Here is a 25,295-nt window from a genome sequence, read left to right on the forward strand (position 1 = left end):
TTAAGAGAAGATAGGCATCTCGTTGATATGCAACCCATTTGACGTGTGCTGTCAACTTATTTTTTTTTATAATATTTATCTATTTATGAACTTCATCAAAGAAAAATGTAATAATAAGTGCGACATTTTGACACGTTTTTCTATGACGTCACAGGTTGCTTTTCATACGAATTCCCTAGTTTTTTTTTTTTAACTTTTTTAAAGCCGTCGTCTCATGTATTTTTTTTGTCATGTCCAAATCTTAATAAGGCCGAAGCCACGTCTTGTGTGAGTATTTATCAATGTTCTTTATTTCAAGTCCTTTAGTAATTTCGTGTTCTGACGTTTAGTAAAAAGTACCTGTTTTGACTAGTTGGAAACTACCCTATTAACATTTTACAATCGTTTCAATGCGCGGTAAGAATTAGATCTGTCGAAGTACGTTAGCTAGTGTTGTGACTTTTAGCATAGTGATGTGTCAGTCGAGATTAGATAGGTCGATTCTTTTCTATCTAACAATATGTAGCAGTAGATAATAATGTTTGTTATAATTTTAATATTTTTTGTTATAAATGTATGTCGTCGTTACAGATTCTCGAAGCGGCAGGCGCGTGCGCCGGAGATCATGAACGAAGTGAGTTCGTACCGCGACCCCATGATGTTCAACGAGTGGCCAGTCTACACCGCGCTGCCCAGAGCTGCTCCCAGGTAAGTTACTGGTATACAGGTTGTTAGTGACATCGTAACGAATACTGAGGGGGATGATTCAGACCATGATTCTGAGTTGATAACAAGTGGAATTTTCCGTTGTCCATCCATTATGTGGCCCCTTAGTGCTCGGCTCCTACTGTGTGTGAAAGCCTCACAACTGCACAGCAGATGTAATGGCGTCTCATCCTCCTTCAAACAGAGTCTGCATAAAGGAGACTCGGTCAGATCCATTCTGTGTAGGTGCTTGTTGAGTCCGCAATACCCAGTCAGGCCCCTTATTTAGATTCTTACCCGCCCCCTAGTAAGAGTAAGAACTTTCGATGAGAATTTCTGAAAAAAAAAGGGTCTTATCAGTTGCTTCGAATGAGTCAGGCCAACTGCGTTAGACCAGAATTCTATAGATTCATTTTTAGAAAGAAGATGAAAGGAAGTCATTTATTTTAGAAATAAGTAGGTGAATAATTTTTCTTTTTTTTTTCATTCTTTCTAAATTAAGGGTACTTATAACTTCTGCCTGTAATGTCCTAACCAAGCTAGGGATCACAAAGTGATTTTTGGGATTCGAACATGAGTCCTCCGAATCGTGAGCACAACGCTCAACCACTGGGACATGGAGGCCGTTAGCGTTTAAATTACACTACATAATCTGTAGGTCATCATCATCAATTTAAGAGCCACGCTCTTGTCGGTGTAGCATTTTCCATTCCAGTCTATCAAAGGCCAATTCCTTGACTTCCCTATAGACAATCTGTAAGTACATTACTTAATTTCCCACTTCGCCCAACTTCGTCGAAACCACTCTGTCAAGTAAGTACTCCTATGTTACATAAGCACTTAGTCACGCCTTTCATTGCAAAGGAGCATTTACTGCTCACTTTACTGCCTACTCATTCGCTTATATTTTTACATTAACAAGACATTTATTGCATAACGGCTTCTTAATGGAGTGGGAGGGAATAAAAACCATAGAACGCGTTCAATTACTTACGAGTATCATACCATCCTCATGATTCTAAGTTAATATCAAGTGGAATTTCGTCGCAAACTCATGAAAATATTAGTGTTTTCTGATGCCGGGCAGCAGCGGTATCAGTAAGAAAGAAAGAAAGAAAGAAAGAAAGAAAGAAACGTTTATTATAAAGGGACACCACAGTACTGGTTGGAGGCCGAGGAAATGGATTCTGGTAGGGCTCTGGCTAGAAGATCACCGATTGAGAAATTGGTCGGTGTGCTGCGGAACGAAAGGCGATTGGGGCAACCACCGTTCTACACGCCCTATCTATGGAGTAATGGCGATTACTCCACCGACAAGAGCGCAGCTCTTAAATAAAGGCAGAGACTTTTGCGACGGAAATCTCCATTTCATATACTTACCCTGAATCATGAGCTCAATCATTCCCCTCAGTATTCGGTACGATTTCACTGTCACCTTATATTTAGACAACAGTAAGAATAAACAGGATTTGAGGAGCTCGGTGGCGCAACGGTCAACGTGCTCGGTCTGCGATTGTTGAAGTAAAGTCGTAAGCCAGGCGGTCCCTACGACTCTGCAGAGGGATCATTCAGCCGTCATCACTGACTGGGGAGTTAGGTGATGCCGTTGCCCAGGGTGGACCACTAGGAGGTAGGTCCCCTTCCACCCTTAAAATACTGTTTATTCTTCATCATCATCAGCCCATTAACGTCCCCACTGCTGGGGCACGGGCCTTCCCTATGGATGGATAGGGAGATCGGGCCTTAAACCACCACGCGGGCCCAGTGCGGATTGGTAGTTATTAACGACTGCTAATGCAGCCGGGACCAACGGCTTAACGTGCCTTCCGAAGCACGGAGGAGCTCGAGATGAAAACTTTTATTTTTGTGGTCTCCCATCCTATGACCGGCCTTTGCGAAAGTTGCTTTACTTCAACAAACGCAGACCGAGCGCGTTAACCGCTGCGCCACCGAGCTCCTCAAATATATTGTAAATCGGATAGAATAATTGGTATAAGGTTGACAATGGGTGAGCGTGACTTCCTTATTTTTGACTTGTACATGCCATGTGACACGGCAGTTAATCTACCTGAAAGTAGCTTGCTGCGTTCCGTCGCGTGTGTGAGAGTGACTGTGCCTTTCTGGGTAAGCTCATTCCACCGTCGATCTCTTCTTCTCCTCGTGGAAGAATGAAGTCAAGCGCAAACCCATCTTTATTAAAAAAAAAGTATACAGGGTGTTAGTGATATCTTAACGAAAACTTCAGGCCATAATAAATTCTGAGTTGATATCAAGTGGAATTTTCCGTCGCAAAAGTATGCAACGGAAAATAATTTAAATAAGCTCTAAAGTTTTCATGACTAAAGTGGAATTTTCCATCGCAAAACTATAGAATTGAAAATAATTAAAAAAAATCTAAAAAAAAACATGAATTTTGTGACGGAAAATTCCACTTGATATTAACTCAGAATCATGGTCTGAATCATCCCTCTGAGTATTCGTTACGATGTCACTAACACCCTGTATATACTCTGAAAACTAGAAACTATAGTGGCTGCAAGTTGTCTTTGATGACTTGTCGCTCTGCCCACCCCTTTAGGGATTACGGGCGTGAGTTTATGTATTTATGTATGTAAAACTAGAAAGAATTATGACTCAAAATTAGTTTCTAAGGCCGTTGCAATAAGACCGTACAAATAAAGACCCTCTGTTCCTTTGAAACAGCTTGTGAAATTAAAAGTAATAAATTGTACAGCTTCATCAATTTGGAATACTTAGAGTTACGTAATTACTGTAAACGAAGCATCGTTCGATAAATTGGTTCAAATGTTTTTCTGAAGGTACTTACTCGTAATATTGGTAGATGTATGTGGCATAAGAAAACCAAGTATGCTCAAAAATTTCATGGTTAGCCCAGCTAACGTCATCCCGCCCTGCAATTTAAGTACTTTACAAGGAAATTTTGAACTTTTAGTAAAAGATTTATTTAAACACTGATCAGAGCCAGACACAATGTAAAAACTATTGTGCCTCTTATCTCAGCAGATGAGAGGGTAATGATTTTTATATACAGGATGTTAGTGACATCGTAACGAAAACTTTGACGGGTGGTTCAGGCCATGATTCTGAGTTGATATCAAGTAGAAATTTCCGTCATGGTCTATGGATGGATAGGGAGATCGGGCCTTAAACCACCACGCGGGCCCAATGCGGATTGGTGGTTATTAACGACTGCTAATGCTGCCGGGATCAACGGCTTAACGTGCCTTCCGAAGCACGGAGGAGCTCGAGATGAAAACTTTTTTTTTGTGGTCACCCATCCTATGACCGGCCTTTGCGAAAGTTTCTTAACTTCAACAATAGCAGACCGAGCACGTTTACCGCTGCGCCACCGAGCTCCTCAACAAGAAATAGTAATTAAATACATTCTTCTTCTTCTACCGTATGGGTTGTGGGGTGGAGTACCAACCTCATCAACCCTGGTGTCAGGGTTACTATATTAAATACATTAATGTAGACGACAGGTCGACATGGCAATTCTCTAGTGACGTGATGTTTTCAGTATCGATATATTTTTATTATGTATGTAACAAAATGTGAATAAAATAATACCAAGTTTTCATTTAATCGATAAACGCGGTCGATACGGACTCGTGCGACACTAAGACTAAGACGCCGCCGGGACTGTGCGGGTGTGCGGGGCGACCCCGCCTCCGCGGCTCACCTCATGCCCCGATTGCCATGTCGACCTGTCGTCAACGTCAGTAATTCACTTAACTTTCAATGATAAAATTTACGTCCTTGGAATGTTGGAGATACCAATCTCATGGTAACACATACGTCATCAATGGGCTAGCAATGGCGGCTGGTCATCGGATTGAGCATACCTGGTTTTCTCATACCATGGGTAGATATATGGTACGAGAATTCTTTGGTGGTTGTTAGCAACAAACGTTTCAACCGTTAGTTTAACTTTTAATGAGGAAACCAAACGCAAAGAGCCCACAAAAAAACATAAACCTTGTCGTCAACTACAACAATCTTTTTCTTTATTTTATCGTGTGAGTGTGTGTGTGTGACCCCGCCGGTGTGGTCGACGATTTCCCTCAATCGGTGCTTATCGCTATCGGCCCACTAGGGTTGATTAATTCTTTCAAATATTTTTCCTCTCAGACGACGCCCTGAGCCGAGGTTCGCGCCCAACTGGGCACCCTCAGGCCTGTTGTCTTAAACGTTGTACCGGGTGAGAGCCTTCAGCGCTCCCCATTTGTCCGACCAAGTAGTTAATGCCATCTGCGGTAAATCTACAATAAGTCACGTCAAAAAAAATCTCTTTCAAATTGACCATTTAAAGAAATGGTCGAACACATCATGAAATGATCAATTCTAAGGTCTGGCCACGACATATGTATCCTCTAGTTCACTCATATTCAAACAGGGAAGTTGTTCCTTTGACCCTGACCTCAAAGAACGTTCTTATTTCAAAAAAACAACATTTATTACCTACAGCGCCCGTTACGTAGTTCAATTAAATTGAATTAGTATTCGCGCCGCTTCATCGATTTAGCCTCTAATAGAATTATACCCGTGGATGGGCTATAATGATTCGTCAATTCAATTGGTATTACGCCATCGCCTTTATGAATCAATTGGGATTCCATTAATTATAATACGGTTATAATCATTTGAATTAACGATCGAATTGTTCGAATTTCAACGAATTCTCGGCCTTTGGTTACAATGAAAAGATTCCTTATTTATAATATCTTCTACTTAAAGTACTTACTTAAGTACTTCCGTGCAAAATTTTGGAATGAAATTACTGCTCGATCTTCAAAATCTGCTCCGCAACAGAGAGACACCCTACGGCCTGGCAAAATTATCAAACCTGGAACTTTTTTGTTTTCACGAGAAAAGACTTTCTTGGTCAAATTCTATCGCCGGCGAAAAAAAAAAACAAAATGGCCGCCATACAAAGTTTCGAACAAATACAGGACACGGCAGCTGCTTTAGCAGCGAGCGATCCACGCGAAATCTAGTTATAACATAAGCTTTCAATTGTTGTCGTCAGAGGTACGGTCACGAGCATTAATATGTATACACTTTGGTACCATGTCACATTAACTTTTTTAACAAACTGAACTGTAAGTCTCCCTAAATGTCAAATATGTTAGTGCGACAGAGTCCTAAAGTGGGTACATTATATTGCTCATGATGTACATCCATCGCAAGATGATATTTTACCACTTTACCAATAAAAAACATAAGGTTGCACGTAATTTACTAATTTTACCTAAATGCATAGAATAAGGAATAATACTACGTATGAGAACGGCAACTCTTTGCTCCCCACCAGCGGCTGAGCCAGGTTTACCTCACCCCCCGTCGCGGTCTTACTTTAGTCTTCAATCGTAGGGGCATTAAACGTCACGCACAGATGCGTGTGTACGATAACGTCAATGTGTAGTGTCCGTGTAAAACACTGAAAAATATAATCTTATCAAGTCCAGTGTTAGTTTGTTTAAACAAATGTGATGGATGTAAGTAATCAAATTCACAAAACAATATAGGATAAATGTTTTCGTTTTGCAAGGCGTTGATCAAGATAAGAAACTTGATTCAACTCATCAATAGATCTTATTAAATTAATAAAGTATTTGATACGTAGAAGTTCATTCACCCTAAGTTTGCCTGGAAGAAATTGCTATTTAACAATAAGGCCGCCGATTGTACTTCTCTTGTGACGTTTGTAATTGTTTTTGGTGCTGTGTTTATATATGCAATAAAGCGTTTTTGTATTGTTCATCATCATCATCATCAGCCCATTAACGTCCCCACTGCTGGGGCACGGGCCTTCCCTATGGATGTATAGGGAGATCGGGCCTTAAACCGTCACGCGGGCCCAGTGCGGATACTTGGTAATTAACGATTGCTAATGGTTGCTGATGGAGGAGCTCGAGATGAAAACTTTTCTTTTTTTTGTGGTCACCCATCCTATGACCGGCGTTGCGAAAGTTGCTTAACTTCAACAATCGCACCGAGCGCGTTTACCGTTGCGCCACCGAGCTCCTCCTTTGTATTGTATTTTATTGTATTTGATTGAAAATCAAAAAATCCATACAAAAATCTTATTCTTACCGTGTGCCGCCTAACGCGTAAGTGTGAGCGAGACAACAGTCCGCGCGCTCTCCCCCCTCGCCCCTTAGCGGCTTAATCTTAGTCTAAAGGAAAATCTGGAGGGGACGAACACCAGTCAATAAATGTTTCTTGCCATGAGTGACGAACACCAGTCAATAAATGTTTCTTGCCATGAGTGACGAACACCAGTCAATAAATTTTGGTAACCTTGTGATTTTGTCATTCTTTATAGTTATGTATAACTTCGTGTACACTTTCAATTTCAGAAAGAATATTTTCCTGCAAAGTAGAAGCTGAAGCAGACTGGCTTTCTGGGGCCGACTAATCAGTTTGTCGGCTCGTTATACGTACATATTTTAGTCGGTGTTGCCATAGATTAATCAATCTTTTCTGTTGTATAACTGAAGTTTCTATATGTGTTATCGTTCGCATTAAACCGTACTATTACAAGAATAGAAGTTCCATACAAACTTCCACCCTTTTTTACCCCCTTAGAGGTTGAATTTTGCAAAACCCCACCTTAGTGAGCATAAGTCCTCACGTCTCCAAAATTACCCCCCACGCATGAGACTCCTAGCATTTACTTAACCTTTTGCATTTATATATAACATCAATTAATAGAAGTATTCATAGTAGGTACATATTTTATAGCAAAATATATTACTTATAGCTTAATAAAGTTGTATGAGGGTAGGTTTCCGAACGGTTGTTGCAACTCAAATAGAGGAGCAACGCCCACCTCGTGGATCCTATTTAACGTTTTAGAACGGACCCCAGCGCGAGAACGTAGGGCTGACAAATAAATATTGTATATTTTCCGAGCCGTGTTAGCGCAGTTGGTAGAACTCTTGCCTCTTACTACTTACTTGAGGTCGCAGGTTCGAATCTAGCACAGGCCTAAACCAGTGATTATCGAATTTGTTGTCGAATTCATGTTTGGATCTTAAATGGAAGCGGTGAAGGAAAACATCGTGAGGAAACCCACATTCCTGAGAAATGCATTTTTAGAGGTAAGTATGTGATATTACCTGTATTCGATCGTATATTACGTCCTTGGGACGCCGATACTTTTCAGTACCGTCCCTAAGCGGGATGTATTCGGAAGCCGCAACTACCAGGGGATTTGGGTGGTGCGGAGAGGAATCTAAAAAACGTTTTTAAACTAATTTAAGCCATTGGGCAATGGTTGGTAGACTGCACACAGTAAGAACGAGATAGGAGTATCCAGAGTGAGGTTCAAGATACTCTTACGGAAGTGGGTTTCGGGATTGGAAGGAAACTGACTTAGTCCAAGGAGAAACGAATCTATTCACTATACATGTGTATAGTGACTATACATGTTCACTATACATGTGTATAGTGAATAAATTCGTTTCTCCCATGTGGTAAAGCTCCCAGACAGGGCTTCACGGTATAACTCCGTCACCGTCACTTTACTTCACGACACTCGAACAGAGCACGTAACACGACACTAGCTCTGCACTAACACTGCGCTTAACACTGCACTTGATACTGCACTTTACACTGCTTAAACACTGTATTTCACTTCCACTTTCTTTTTACTTTCACTTTTTAATTTCTTCTTGCTCTTCCCGCTCTTTATATCCTCTATGGTCTCAGACACCAGAATAGTCGCTTCTTGTCTCCATTTTTGGCTTGCCCTTTGCATGACAACTCCCTTCTTTTCCAGAATCTTTTATCAAAAAAAGTTCCTCTTCCTACATCTATTTCGGTCGTACTTGCCGTATACGTACGTACTTCGGTCGGCTATACAGGTTGTGAGAAGCTGCAGTAGTTTTAGGCGGATGTAAAATTGACGATTCAAAGTGTAACTATGTTACCTATTGAATAAATATATTTTTGAATTTGAATTTGCTTCTAATGATCTTCAAATATATAAGTTGCTAGCCACATTTATTCATGTAAATAATTTTAAATTGTAGTTAAATATATATTTATTTTATACCTATTGATATGTGTAAGTAAGTACATTGATATTCCTTATTCTTTACCTTATGATTCTTTATTCCAAAATTTCTTACCTATCCAAATTCCTTTCTCCATAAACGTTTCCTATGTTTTTATCCTCTAAATTATTGGCCAATATGCAAGTCACATGACGCCAGACAAAGAAAAAATAACTCGGGTGGAACCTTCTAGTAAAAAAAACAAGGACGATGCTATGCGTCAGAAAAGGATGCCGCTAAAAGGAAGAATTTACGATGGCATTCCAGAGGTCTCTGGTTGCAGAATTCGTTTATGCGATGTGACATTGTCAATCCGTCACACCACCTTTCATCTCCAATCACAATAAAGGATAATAAAACAATAACCTCTTATCGTCTTAATTTGCTATCGCTAGTCTACCCTCATCAACCGGAAGGCACAATACATATGTATTACATGGGTACTTACCCTATTGCCCTCGTCAAGGGCTATCAAAGTCAGCCGTCCCTTTTTGACCTTATGCAACTTTATTTATGACTAAAATCATAAAATGTCGCTAATGTTTTTTTGTTTTTATAGCGCCCACCGTGCTTAGGGAAACTCGCAAAGAGGAATTAAGTCGAAAAAATCTGACTCGGACGGGACTTGAACCCGCTTGTCAATACGGGAAGAGCGTGTTAACCATTACACCATCAGGTCCTCCGGTCCATGCGAAAAAAACATAAGTTCTCAGAATCATGGCCTAAAGCTAGCTAGCTGTTGGTCCCGGTTATTTCTTACTGATGTAAGTAAGTAGTCGTTACATGAGCCATGTCAGGGGCCTTTGGCGGCTGAATAGTAACCTCGACACCAGGGTTGATGAGGTTGGTAACCTCACAACCCACACGATAGAAGATGGCCTAAATCATCCCCTCAGTAATCGTTACGATGTCAGTAATAACCTGTATTATATATTATTTAGTCTTTGTTTTGTACTAAGGCGGTGACAACCCTAGCACTTCAAAGCTGTGTACTGTGACCCGTTACATTTGCTGACCTTTCAGGGACTGAGTGAGTAATTGAGGAAAGTTTACCTAGTTTAATTTGATGAGGTTTTGGTATTTAACTGGTGAGGAATCAGGAATTGCGTTGCGATCATCATCGCCCGCATCATCCCACTGTTGGGTATAGGCCTCCGTTTTACACCACTCTTCCCGGCCCTGCGCTAGCCTCATCCACAGCTTTCCCGCCGTCGCAAGGATGTCATCCGGCCACCGGGCTGGTCGGCCCACTGACCTTTTCTCATCTCGTGGCCACCATTCTGTGACTGCCTTTGTCCTTGGACCATTCTCGCCGCGTGATTCATTTACCCACGTTCAAGACTTCCGTCTTTCAACGGATATCAACATCGGGTCCTCTGTGGTCCAGTGGTTGAGCGTTGGGCTCACGAACCGGAGGTCCCAAGTTCGAATCCCGGTGGGGACTAGTTTGGTTAGGACATGACAGTCTGATCACCTGATTGTCCAAAAGCAAGATGATGGCGGCTCAATAATAACCCTGACACCAGGGTTGTTGAGGTTGATAATCCATCTCACAACCCAAGAAGAAGACGCAGTTGCGAGCGAGACATACAATCTGCGCGCGCTCTGTTACTCCTTAATGGCTTACAGCTATTTAAAACAAGACTCAGAGGAGGTGAGGTATGCGCTCGATACGAATTGGTGCGGGGCGGAAAGTTACTGTACATATTATTGTTATTACCTATAAAAACAAAAAAACATGAATGTGTTTGTTCTAGGTTCAGATACCAGTACCCATCGGTGCCGCGGGAGGCGTATGGCCGGGTGGTCACCAAAGCTCCTCCCAACGTCGTGCGCACTCCCGACTATGATGAGGTAAGGAACCTAATCTGATTAAAGAACCCAATAAAATTAGGTGTATTAGGTAAACACCCCTATCCCTTATCCGTATCCCTTGCCCAGGGATACGGGTGAAGACCTCAACGGTTGCAGAGGCGAAGATGGGAGCCATAGGTACGGCAATGCAGGACGGAAGCAGTCACAGGGACTGTAACCTGGAACCTGACAGAAGGTAGCAGTAACTGTCAGTACTATTCAGAGGCGGAGGACAGGAGTTCTAGTATGGCTTTGTAATAGTACACGGGGCGGAAGGCAAGAGGGAAACCATTGCCCTATTTTTCCCTAAAAAAGAAGCATGGAAATGCTGCACCGACAAGAGCGTGGCTCTTAAATTGATGATGATGATGACACCTAAGTATACATGTGATAGTGCGAAGAGAGCCGTGGTAGCCCAGTTGGTAAAACGCTCGCCTCTCACATTGAGGTCGCATGTACGAATCCAGCACAGGCCTAAACCAATGATTGTCGAATTTATTTTCGAATTCATATGATTTGGGATGGATGAACCTAAGTATATATGTACAAAAAGCCGTTCAAGTGCGAGTCGAAACAAGGCTAAATTGGCGTATTTTTGGATTGATTTAGAAGGTTCTTTTTTTTTCAAACTTGTTTTTTTTCCGAAGCTTTGAACTTTCTAATAATAATGTGAAACAAGAATCACGCGTATCACGTGGACTTAATTAACAAACAGAATAAAGCTAATTTTAAACTTTCGCCGGCCGTCTTCAAAACTAACTGATTTCGTCATAAATGATTAGGTAAATCGAATAGCAAGCCGTAGAAATAACTTTGGCAATACGAAAAAATCCAGCAAGTACATAAGAAAACATTTGAAAGTTTGCTGGTTATGAAGTTAGTCGTTTTTAGGGTTCCTTGCTAACTAAGCTTATTCCATCTCGTGGCTGACGTATCTGCAATCTTTTGTTAAAATAATTTGTGACTTATTAACAGTAACAAAAGGTGCAAATCATTCGCCAAAAATTTCAGATACGTAAGTTAGCGACGATCTGTCTGACTTTTAGAGTTTCATTTTATTCCGTAATTAGACAAATAGATTAAAAGTAAAACAAACAAACAAACAGGTCAACATATTTCAAAGTACAAAGACAAATCCATCCATCTATTAATGTACCCTTTTCAAAAGCAAATAAAGAGTATTTTTATTTCTATTTCTTTAAGTCTAAAGTAAACCGTCCAAGTGAGAGTCGTACTCGCGCAAATCCCGAACTGAAAAAAAATAAACATGGCGCTGCTGTTAAGATTTTCCTTCGTTTAACCTTCTAATTTCAAGGATAACAGACATATGCATCTTTTATCTTTCTTTATCGGTATTAATGATGACCCTTTTTATTACACCCAGGAGAAGAAGTTAATTTTCGTGTATAGAACTAACCTTATTACTACAAATAATTAGGTAACACAATTGATGATGTGGTACGGAACCCTCGGTGCCCCACTCCGACTCCCACTTGGCTGGTCTTGTTTTTCCCGTGGAAACAATCTCACGTTTAGGACGCGATGTTGCGCTATCAAGGGCGTACAATTGTTTTTTTTTTTCTTGTTTTGCTTGCGTTCATAGTACCCAATTAAAATTTTTGTAGAATAATAAATGAAGTTTCGAACTTCGTTTCGCAAACTTACGATTCTGCAGATTATTCTGGACTGGGCGTGTCGTAAGAATCGACGGAGGTCGTTGTGAGCTACGATGGTAGCTGATGAATATGAAGTGGACTGTACTACTAAATGAAATGAAGGAATAACAAATACTTAGCTTTGATAGAGATTTTAATGCATTTTCACCAAAATGAAAACACATTATAACGGGTTCTTACCGCGTTTAAATGGGGATATGAGACTCCCGATATTTCGACACCGTTGCAAGTGCCATGATCACGGGATGACTGATGCGATTGGAGTGGAGTAGGTTGATCCATAATTTTCTACTGGCAGACATATCTGTCTATTACCCCGTCCCCGCCCGTTATTGTGTGTTTTAATTATGATAATAACCGCGTAAACTTAAAACAATGTATTTTCACCAAAGTCACCAAAAAAGCACAAGACGTAAGAACGAAACAAAACATACGAGCTACGAGGAACAAGTTACCTTAGTAGCTAGAACTATCCTTTTTCATTGCGGAACCCAATATTTCACGAAAAAAATAATATGAAAGTTCGCCACCAAACTTGACATTTTGATAATTCAAATTCAAATTCAAAAATAATCTTTATTCAGTAGGTAACATAGTTACACTTTGAATCGTCAATTTTTACATAGCGAACGTCTCATCCGCCTAAAACTACTGCAGCTTCTCACAACCTGTATAGCCGGGGAAAAGAAGCTACAAGAAAAACCTCGGCACAGGGCCCTAGACGTTCTTTAAAAAAATAAAAATAAACATAAAATATTGGTATACAATTGAGTAATTTAGCTGCCTAATATCAGTTCTCAGACAGTTAATCCCATGCATTCATATCTTCTAAATAATCACTAACTTTATAATAACCTTTTTTGTAAAGTTTTTGTTTAACTACTGTCTTAAAACAGTTGAAAGGCAAATTCTGAATGTCAATGGGAATCTTATTGTAAAAACGTATACATTGCCCCTTAAAAGATTTATTAATCTTATGTAATCGACTGACTTGTAAAGCAACTTTATTTTTATTCCTGGTATTAACAATGTGCCGATCGCTTTATTTTGCAAATAATCCTATATGTGTTTTTACATATTATATTCACCCAAAAACGTCAAAAAAGAAGAAATATAAAAAACATATAAAAATATTATAAAACCTGCGAAGAGTTCGCAACAGTCGTGTTTTCTCTAAAACGATAGGCCATGTATGATGCATCAAACGATGCTATGAAAAACGGGATAATGCTGACCAGCATTACGTAACTTGAAAACTTAACAGGTAAAAAAATCATAAATAAGTTAAATAGAAGAAAGAAAATGTTTTTCGCTAGTTTTAGATCTGTATTTATTTAGAAATCATTGCCCTATTTTTCCCTAAAAAAGTAGCATGGAAAATGCTGCACCGACAAGAGCGTGGCTCTTAAATTGATGATAATGATGACATAGTATAAAACAAAGTCGCTTTTTCTGTCCCTATATCCTTATGTACGCTTAAATCTTTAAAACTATGCAACGAATTTTGATGGGTTTTTTTTGTACTTAATAGATAGAGTGATTCAAGAGGAAGGTTTATATGTATAATAACATCCATTAGATAGTGGAGAAATACTGTTATTTTTGAGGTTTTTCATGTGATGTCGTAAATAATTTCACTTTTTTTCTCAGCATTGCACCCGAGCGAAGCCGGGGCGGGTCGCTAATTATAAATAAAAATAACATTTTACAATCGCTTCAATGCGCGGTAAGAATTAAAATTGACGTTCATTTGATTAGCATAGTGATGTATCAGTCGATTAAAGAACGATCGATTCTTTACTATCTAACGGTAGGTATGTGTATTAAAAGCAATAGCACCATATTGGGAGCGCCGCTAGCTAGTGACGGGATCAAATACTAATTTAGTACGCGGGAAGATTGATCGCTACCGTATTTCCGTATAGCCAGAAAACAAGCATTAAATAATACCACATATAGACTTTCCGTCCCCGTAATTTAATAAACAAAGCATCACGCCTGTGTCCCCGAAGGGATAGGCAGAGGAGTAGTATATACAGGGTGTTAGTGACATCGTAACGAATACTGAGGGAAATGATTCAGATCATGATTCTGAGTTGATATAAAGTGGAATTTTCAGTTTTCAATTCTATACTTTTGCGACGGAAAATTCCACTTGATATTAACTCAGAATAATGAGATGAATCATCCCTCTCAGTATTCATTACGATGTCACTTACACCCCATACAAGGACATACAGGTAGCCATACAAGTAGGTGGGTGTTAGTGACACCGTAACAAATACTGAGAGGGATGATTCAGACCATGATTCTGATATCAAGTGGAATTTCATGTCGGAAAGTTCATGAAAATTACTTTTGCTACGGAAAATTCCACTTGATATAACTCAGAATCATGGTCTGAATCTTCCCTCAAAGTTTTCGTTACGATGTCACTAACACTCTGTATACACCCAATCATTGCCAGCTATGTTTATATTGTTTATGTCCAACGTGATAGAGGGCGAGCCTATTTATTACCATTAACCGGGCACCATTTTTTTTTGTTTTTGTTTTCCCCGAAGGGTAAGGCAAAGGGAACTATGCCCATACAGCCATGATGATTAATGAAATGATGAAAGGTGATGATGATGAAACCTAAGCCCCCACCCTCGGAGTAGACTCCTACTCCGAACCCCAAACGAATTAACTCAAAAGTCCGCATAAACTTTTGAGTTATGAAGCGGCTTCCTGGCACGAAGCGAAAATAGGCAGATACACTTTGTTTATTGAATACTCCAATATAATAACACTCGCGAATGTCTTCCGACTAACTTAATGCGATCATTAACTACAAAACACCACTTCGTATTAATTATTTAGATTATTCAATGAAGAAAGCAACTGTCCCGTTCCCGTTTCCCGCCAAAAAGCCAAGGCAACAATCATAATGCCATAAGTTATCTATTCTAATTATAAAATAAAAGCTACCCATTCAGTAAAGTTCATTCGAAAACTTAACAAAGGCGAAACAGAACGATACAAAAGACTTCAAAGACGTCTTGGCTCGTTCAAAAACGTACCATTTTCTTTCTTTTTTTTCATTTTATTATTACATTTGTGTCAAAGCAATTTACGAACTGCCTTTGAAGTAAACGAATATTGTGATGGATTTCTTTTTGATGAAAATCTTCTGTGTTATTTGTTTTGAGGATTTTTACTCGAGATTTGTAACTTAATTACTTTTTTAATTTCGCTTCGGCTCGTTCGATTTGTGAATTTCAAACGTTTTGAAAATATATAAAACAGACTGAAAATTATCATTGGCCCCGATTTCTAACACCTCTTAATTTTAAGTTATATCCGTCATTTTCTTATCCTCCTAAAGGGAAAGGGACGGATGATTGACAACTGTTAATTTCAAATCAATAACCCGATCGAATAAAATAGACATCTCGCTGATATGCAACCCGTTTGCAGTGTGCTGTCAGTATATACAGGGTGTTAGTGACATCGTAACGAAAACTTTGAGGGGTGATTGAGGCCATGATTCTGAGATGATATCAAGTGGAATTTTCCGTCGCAAAAGTATGGAACGAAAAATAATTAAAAAAGACACAAAAATTTTCATGAATATTCAGACTGAAAATTCCACTTGATACAACTCAGAATCATGGTCTGAACCATCCCCTCAGTATTCGTTACGTTGTCACTAATACCCATACCTACTTGTATGGCTACTGTATGTACTTGTGTGGGGTGTAAGTGACATCGTAACAAATACTGAAGGGGATGATTCAGCTGATTATTCTGAGTTAATATCAAGTGGAATTTTCCATCGCAAAAGTATAGAATTGAAAATAATTTAAAAAAACTAAAAAAAAAATCATGAATTTTGCGACGAAAAATTCGACCTGATATCAACTCAGAATCATGGGCTGAATCATCCCCCTGAGTATTCATTACGATGTCACTAACACCCTGTATATTTTTTTTAATTTTTGCCTATAATTGACGTGCGTTCCATAAATTTTATGCCTGTCGATTACCCATCCCTTGGCTTTTTGGCGGGAAACGGGAACGGGACAGTTGCTTTCTTCATTGAATAATCTAAATAATTAATACGAAGTGGTGTTTTGTGGTTAATGATCGCATTAAGTTAGTCGGAAGACATTCGCGAGTGTTATTAGGAGTATTCAATAAACAAAGTGTATCTGCCTATTTTCGCTTCGTGGCAGGAAGCCGCTTCATAACTCGAAAGTTTATGCGGACTTTTGAGTTAATTCGTTTGGGGTTCGGAGTAGGAGTCTACTCCGAGGGTGGGGGCTTAGGTTTCATCATCATCATCTTTCATCATTTCATCAATCATCAAGAAAAAAAATACGTAAGACATGGCTGTATGGGCATAGTTCCCTTTGCCTTACCCTTCGGGGAAAACCAAAACAAAAAAAATTACCCGTCCCTTTCCTTTTCGGTGGATAAGAAAATGACAGGTATAACTTAAAATAAAATTAAATGGTGTGTGCTGGAATCAGTACCACTATAGATTTAGTAAGCAAAAACAACGTTTTAATGATAATTATAATGTTAACAAATGATAATGAATAAATGTCGAAAAAATTATCGATGCCACTATATATATAGATATCATACTACCTATAAGGTAAAGGCATGGAATATATCGACGGTAAAAAGCAATCCTGCTGTAACCCACAAAATGCAAAATGTTCACCAGAGCTCAAAAACTTTTGAAAAATTTGAAAAAAAAATCATATCTCCTAAACTATTACGCCTATAAATGTGATTTTTAGAACCAAAATGTATTTTTTGATTATCTATCATTTCAAATACCTAAAACTTACTAGAAGTTAATTTAAGCCTATGTTTGTGTGGGTTACAGCAATCACACTTTTTTTTCTGTTACACAAAGTTGCTGTAAATGAAGCAGGTAAATGTATGGGCCACTCAAAATCAAGTACTTTATTTATACGCAAAATTGCTGTAATTCACTTATAATAACTATTCCTATAATTTTGATGTAATAGCAATTTTGATGTAAATGTCATAAGTCTGTGTTAGCTGGTGCACTTAATTGTCTTAACTAACAGAAGTTGTGAAATGATAATAAAATTAAAATGATGTAAGTATGGAATTACATTTATATGAAGTCATTTTAAAATGTTAAAGAACATAAACCCACTAATAAATAGCTAAATTATGAAATTAAAAATTAACATCTTGCATACACCTAAGCAACTATAGTGTACTCCGACCGCTTAAAGCACGGGAAATACTACCTGTAGCGTGCTATACTATTTAACAGGTAAATTGTATCAAAAACATTATACACTACTCCTACTTAGGTATCTATTAAAGAAAATACTTCTGTAGATTTGCCGCAAATGGCATTATTTACTTGGCTAGACAAATGGGGGGCACTGAGGGCTCGTACCCGGTACAAAATATAAGACAACAGGCCTGAGGGTGCCCAGTTAGGCAGATTAGCTGCTGTACTTAAAGCTTTGAAGGTATTCGGAAGCCAACCTTTTTCTGCGGCTACCCACTCTGCGACCTGAGGCGTGAAGTAGGAGGTGTATTTTAAAGTACCCTCTTGCGCGGCGACAAACGATACCACCGTTACCGCTCCTAAACCAGCGAGTCTCACCGGGAAGGGAGTGGTAGCTAGGGCTCTGTCGGACGGCCCGCTAGGCTTCGTACCGGTATAGTCCTGCCACGCCTAGGCCGTTAAGATCGAAGCAGGCTCCCCCAATGGCAAGCGTGACAAAGGAACCAACGCGCACATTTGTTTGCTCGCGCATCCCTATGTTGCTAGCCGCTGTCTCGAGCCGCAACTCGCCGCACACCAAATACGACGCATACTTCGCTGGCGGAGATCTTCGGCCATCCCCCTTTCCACTGCCTCTACCCCAACTCTCTAGAGCAGAACATGCCGGGAATAAGAGGATAACAACACCGCCAGAACGGTAGTCAACGCACCAAAACCTATACCGATCTCCGGTTCATGCCCTCTTTGGACATGGAGACAACACCACCGCGCTCATACGCGGCGGTTTACACTACCCCTGGCTCACCCCCACATGCGCCTCCATGTCCATCCCTGCGCATGACGCCCACGCCTGCGCCCGCTCTCGCTCCGGTGAGTTTGCAACCACTGATCCGCCCACGCAAGAAGGTTCCGTCCACAGTGGTGGATCATCTGCCCAATTGGACGCAACACTTCTGACAGGTGTGGGATAAGTTAGGCCATGTTCCCAACGCGCGTCCATACGGCAAAAGAATACGCTTCCTGGCGAAAACCGATGAGGAGTTCAGGCTTTACCAGCGTTACGTCACCAACCTGGAGAAAGACACTGGACTCTTTTGGTTCACGTACACTCCCCTGATGGAACATTCGCTGAAACTGGCGACCCGCGAATTACCGGTGGATACTGACATCGCAAAACTCGAGGAGGAGCTGAAGAACCGAGGCTACGAACAGGAGTATATCCGCCCCATCCAGGCCCGCACAGGCAAGCCTGGTTGCATGTTCTTCGTGGAGATCCGGCAAACACTGGGGTTCCAAAAGATCTACGAAACCTCCGAACTCCTATGCATGCCCGGTATAAAAGTCAAAGCATAAAGAAGACCCAAGCGCCACAGTGTCACCACTGCCAATAATTCCGGCACAGCAGCCACAACTGTCATCGTCCCATAGCCTGCGTGCGATGCGGTAAGAGCCATGCGGCGAAAGACTGCATGCCTCCCCGTGAGGAACCGGCTATCTGTTGTAACTGCAGCGGACTTCACCCGGCTAACAGCTCATCCTGCCCGGTAAAGGTGCGCGAGCTGGCAACATGAATGGAGGGCACTACGCCATCAACGAGTGCAAGAGCCTCGAAACTCACAGCAGCAGCTACCGTCGCGAAGCATCCCAGCGAACTGACAGCCCAGAATTCGCACATGGCAGCGGCAACCGTCCAGATGGGCATAAACCGCACAGGTCGAAGCACTCACGCAAGAAGGCAAAATCTGCCCTGTCTGCCGCTGTGGATTCCGAACCACCACGACCAACACCAACCGCAACAACAACAGCAGTCGCCGTCCCTCCATAGGAGAAGAAGGCCAAGCGGAGACATTACTTCCTACAATGAATAAGCTGGAGATGCTGGAGCAAACTATCCAGCTACTCTACGATATCCTGGACGCCATCCGAAGCAAGATAGACCCGGTGCCCATTATAGTGAGAGGCTTGACCTCACTACTAATCCAGTTCAGTGGCGGTATTGACCATCTCCATTGAACTGCCAACGACTGGACGAGGCTGTCCACATCTACTACTCTTCGCTGAATAGTTAGTATTGTGGTCACCTTTGAGGGTGAGTGAAGTTTCCAAGTGGTAGTTAACAGTCGTCGCCCCAAACCTTCTTCAGACCGAGCAATAATATATGACGGAGCAGCCGGACGGCTCCAACACCGGACTCGACCATCGCCACAAGCTGACGTGCGCTCACCGGGCCTCCCCCAACGGGTAACCACCCGGTGGGCTAGACCTCGCTAGTGGCAGAAATAAGGATTAGACCAACTCCAAATGGACAATCCCCTGACTCACTCGTATAAGTAATAATAAATACTTAATTAAAAAAATGACTCCATATTGGTAGCGAAACATAGTTACAGCAAATATGTCACTCCTTCCCGACTGTCGCGGAGTAACTGAGCGACGCGGTAACCCGCGGTCATATACGCGCGAGCGCGTATTATAATGGCGGTAAATGCGCATGACCAGTAAATATCGATGTTTTTAAATTGGCGTAAGTTGTCATTGTCTGTAATATCATACTTGTTTAAAATGTAGTAAACAACGCCGATCAACAGATTATTGTCTAATAAATGTAGTAAACACAGTCTATCTATCTATATCAGCCTAAATTTATATCCAATTTTGGACGTAGGCCTCTTCCATGTTTTTCCATTTCCGACGATCCTGGGCTATCGACATCCAGCCATATCCTGCGTGCCGCACAATGTCGTCCTGTCGTCGTAGTACATTTAATAGAAATAACACCTAAATAACATCGTCAGAATGATGAAAAAAGACATAAAGAAACGAATGAACGAGATAGCACTAGTTACATCTTCTCTGTCCACCCTCTAAGAAACATGCCGTGAAGAAATCTAATAAATAAGAACAAGAAAACCAAATAAAATAAGCGAAAAATAAATCTGTCTATAGAGAGATACGTTTTACGCATTGCTAAACGTGACGTCACGTCGCGGCCTCGACGGCATTACGCAGTAATACAACATTTTCGCCCTGAGAGTCAACTGGCCCTGTGGCGCAACGGATAACGCGTCTGACTACGGATCAGAAGATTCCAGGTTCGAATCCTGGCAGGGTCGCGATTTCTCTTTTTGTCATTTTACATTTTATACATTATTATTTTTAAGTTAAGTATAAAATAATAAAATAAAAATGAATTTATTTCTGTAAATGAGTTACAATTATTGGACAGGTCTCCCCAGTAAGTACCTAATCAGGATATTACTTGTGTTGGGAATAACAAATTGCCAAACCAGAAAAAAGACATACAAATTGCCAAGTGAATTATTAATAAAAGAATAATATTTTTATGAATAAGTTTTTTGGTATTAAAAACATAATACCTATCTAAGTATACCTATTTTAAGCTTGGAGAAGTTTTGATACTATTTTCTGATATTATTCTGATAAGCTGATTAAAAAAAAACTATTTTTAGAGCTAAGAAGGAACCTACCTAGTTACTATAAATGTTTTTAAGAGATAGTAACTTAAAATGCGCGTTTAGTCCTATCTGACCTTTAGGCGCGCCTACGCATTTGATAAATTGCTTATTCAATATGAATGTTTTATTGAACTTCTTGTATACATATAAATATTTATTTACGAATAGGTACTTCGGAAGTTCTGTAATTTATAAAACTCAAAGCAGAAAAATAATCTTTATTCCGTTGATAACATGAATACTACACCTTGTACATAGTCATAACATGAGCTCACGACTATATCCCAATTGGGGTAGTCAGAGGTACATCCATCGCAAGATGAACTAAGTGCCCATACCTCACCGTGTTTTCTGTTCGATATTCGTAGACGTGAAAGGTGGTGAGCCGTATCGCTGTCTATAAACTTGTTGAATTTGTTGAATGTCTCATCCGCCTAAAACTACTGCAGCTTCTGTAAAAGGAAACAACAATATTATCACGCAATTCATAAATATATGTTATATATATTATATAATATCTTTTTAAACTATAGTTTATCTCCTCTTTCAGAGGGTATTTACCAGAGACACGGGTCACAGACCAAGTGCCACTGGAAGGAGGGTATAATAATTATGTATCTGTGCGTTCAGGTCGGAGGATAGGAATTTGCGTACTATCCGACAGGTGTTTTATAAAACTCAAAGCAGAAAAAAATTCTTTATTCCGTTGATAACATGAATACTACACCTTGTACATAGTCATAACATGAGTTATATAATATATTATTATTATTTTTTATTTTTTTATATTTTTTTTATTTTATTTTATATTTATGTTTTTGTTTTTTATTTATTATATTTATTTATTTGTGTATTTATGATACCAATTTTAATTTAACACTTAATACATTAATAGGGTAGTTTCCTAGGTCAAAGATATATTAATGAAATTCTTGTTACTAAATAAAAACAGATCTAAAGGTAACTAAAAACGTTTTCTTTTTTCAATTTTAATAATGAGAAATGTAATAATAAGTGCGACATTATGTCACGTTTTTTTATGACGTCACAGGTTGCTTTTTGATAAAAATTCCATAGTAATTTCGTGTTTTGACGTTTAGTAAAAAGTAGCTAATTTGACTAGTTGAAAACTAGCCTATTCAGCTTAACTTTACCCAAACACTAAAACAACAAATTACGTAATAAGACGATGTGTAAAAATAAACATCCTATATACGTCCCACTGCTGGGCACAGGCCACCCCTCAATCAACCGGAGGGGGTATGGAGCATACTCCACCACGCTGCTCCACTGCGGGTTGGTGGAGGCGTTTTTACGGCTAATAGCCGGGACAAACGGCTTAACGTGCCCTCCAAAGCACGGAATCATCTTACTTTTTTAGACAATCAGGTGATTCAAGCCTGAAAAGTCCTAACCAAACAAAGGACAGTCTCATAAAGTGATTTCGACAACGCCCCCATCAGGAATCGAACCCGGACCTCCAGATCGTGAGCCTAACGCTCTAACCACTAGACCACGGAGGCTAGAAGACGATGTGTACTTTTTTAATTTGACACGATTTTATTGAATTTATATACACCGCTGTGTACGAATGTATAGCTAAACAAGCGCCAATTTTTCGCCGCATTTTTGTATCAAGCGCTGTATCCACGGCAGTGGTAAATCAATGTTCTCAACCTGTACCTATAGCCAAGGAAAAATGGCTGCAAGAAAATCCTCAGCACAGGAAATATCTCGTCACGTGTTCCAGCACTCGGATCAAACATTTATTTGTTTACCAAATTCGTTGCTTATTTTACGATCACGTTTATAAACGTAAGTTTATCTTTTTTTTCGTTTTTGACACAGGCATGTAGTGGCAGTATGAATTAATTAACATCTAAAAATGCCACATAGAAGCTGTAATGGACTTTCAATGGCGACGTTCCTCATGTAGTTTTTTCTGCATTTATAATTATTTAATACTTTTATAAAACAATTCCATGATCTGGAAGTTTTCCCATACTCACTGGGAGATCCAGATCACACCCCCCATACATCATTTTTACCCCCCGACGCTCCTTCTGGGAGAACAACCCTGTCAGTGAGTCAGTCAGTCAGTCAGTCAGTGGGTTTGCAGCTATATATATTATAAAAAAAGAGAACAGAAATCAGATTATCGGACGTCGGCTAAGAGTCAGCAGAGAGCAAGGGTTGCCCCTGGCCGGGTTGTTTTTAGCGCAAAGATTGACATATTTTATTTTTGATATCCTTGTAATATATGCTAGTTTCCAACTAGTCAAATCAGTTACTTTTTACTAAACGTCAAAACACGAAATTACCATGGAATTTGTATGAGAAAGCAACCTGTGACGTCATAGAAAAACGTGACGAAACATCGCACTTATTATTACATTTTTCTTTATAAAAATTCATAACTAAGTTAAATAGACAAAATAAAACGCTTTTTGTCACCTTTAGATCTGTCTTTATTTAGTAATCAGAATTTCATAATTTATCTTTGACCTAAGAAACTACCAATTTGATTTTGACGAATCATCATCATCATTAATTCAAGAGCCACGCTCTTGTCGGTGCAGCATTCTCCATTCTTGTCTGGAGGCATATTCTTTGACTTCCTTATTAGACACGAAGTTCGCTTTCTCTTTAATTTGTTCCAAGCTCTTCTTGGTCTTTCCCTACCTCTATCTCTAATTATTTTGTTACCAACCTATACTGTCCTCTTGCAAGCAACAGAAAAACCTAGCTAAGCTGCAAAAAAAAAATTAAAAAGTGATAAGTGTTTATTGACGCCAACGTCAAAATGGCGGCACCAATCAAAATGGCGGGACCACATTTTATCGCGTATATCTTTTGAAAGAAAATGTTACTATTTTTTTTAGGTTAGGTATCATAATCTAACAATATGGAATTTCAACATTAAGTCACCGATCCCCCCATTTCGACGTAAATGTTTATTGTATTGTTTTTATTGTGTTCATAATGTTTATTGTTCCAGATGTTCGGTATGCTGAACATACCCCACACCTCCGGTAAGATCCTGCGGTACCCGGGACCCTCGCGCACGCGCCCTGCTTCTTTCATGGTCCCCCCGCAGAGGGACAGGTAATATACTAGTCTGTATATTATACATACACTTCATCATCATCAGCCCATTAACGTCCCCACTGCTGGGGCACGGGCCTTCCCTATGGATGGATAGGGAGATGGGCCTTAAACCATCACGCGGGCCCAGTGCGGATTGATGGTTATTAACGACTGCTAATGCAGCCGGGACCAACGGCTTAACGTGCCTTCCGAAGCACGGACGAGCTCGAGATGAAAACTTTTTTTTTGTGGTCACCCATCCTATGACCGGCCTTTGCGAAAGTTGCTTAACTTCAACAATCGCGGACCGAGCGCGTTTACCGCTGCGCCACCGAGCTCCTCGATATACTTACGCTTAATTAACATTATTACTTCTTCTATCGTGTGGGTTGTGAGGTGGAGTACCAACCTCATCAACCCTGGTGTTAGGGTTACTATTGAGCCGCCAAAGGCCCCTGACATGGCTCATGTAATGACTACTTACTTACATCAGTAAGTAGTGACCGGGACCAACGGCTTAACGTACTAACGTATTATTACTTATCTATTACGATATACAACACCACTCCCGAAGAAAAATCAAACATACCTTCAATAAAATTTAACTTACAGTGGGCTAATTAGGGCAGGGCTAAAAAGGCCATAGACGCAATTCATCTAAAAAAGCAATATTCCAATTTGACATTAGCGCATATAAAACAAAGTGTGCAACGCTTTTTCAGATGAATTGCTTCCATGTAGCCTTTTTAATAATTAATTACTTTTTTTGGGTGGATCTTCTTGGCAGGCTAATCATTGTATGTTTGTTGACAGGTTCGAAGCCCTGAAGAAGCTGATCAGACAAGAACACGTGCGTGAGCTGCAGAGGAAGTACGAGACAGAACAGAAGCAGGAGCTGAAGGAGATCGCGTCCGGACGGGGGTGAGCAGAGATTGTTATTATTTTATTATTTGCATTAGAGAGAGCTCGATGTAGCCCGAATGGCCACTGCGACCTAGCCAGACCTATTGTGACCAAATCCCTACATACATTTAAAACTCCTCATCGAGACCAATCCGTTCGATTAGATTGAGCGTCTTTTGGGAGGAAGCTCCATGACCTCCTGGGGATCCATTATGTGGCACCCAACTCGGTTTCTACTGTGTATGAGAGCTGCACAGCTGCACAG

The 25,295-nt window shown here is 40.1% G+C and overlaps 1 protein-coding gene and 1 non-coding gene across 3 annotated transcripts in view; both read left to right on the forward strand.

Annotated features, from left to right (window-relative positions):
• LOC126377897 (uncharacterized) overlaps window positions 1-25,295 on the forward strand; it is a 119,880-nt gene that overhangs the window by 87,651 nt on the left and 6,934 nt on the right. For both annotated transcript variants that reach the window (XM_050025949.1, XM_050025950.1), the window contains 4 exons: window positions 571-687; window positions 10,526-10,622; window positions 24,039-24,145; window positions 24,941-25,048. In XM_050025949.1, coding sequence (XP_049881906.1) covers window positions 571-687; window positions 10,526-10,622; window positions 24,039-24,145; window positions 24,941-25,048 — 429 coding nt within the window. The remainder of the gene's footprint in view (window positions 1-570; window positions 688-10,525; window positions 10,623-24,038; window positions 24,146-24,940; window positions 25,049-25,295) is intronic.
• Window positions 20,605-20,677, forward strand: Trnar-acg (transfer RNA arginine (anticodon ACG)). Its single transcript has one exon. It is a non-coding gene; the product is annotated as a tRNA-Arg (tRNA).

Source organism: Pectinophora gossypiella, chromosome 24 (assembly GCF_024362695.1).
Source record: "Pectinophora gossypiella chromosome 24, ilPecGoss1.1, whole genome shotgun sequence".
Lineage (NCBI taxonomy): Eukaryota > Metazoa > Arthropoda > Insecta > Lepidoptera > Gelechiidae > Pectinophora > Pectinophora gossypiella.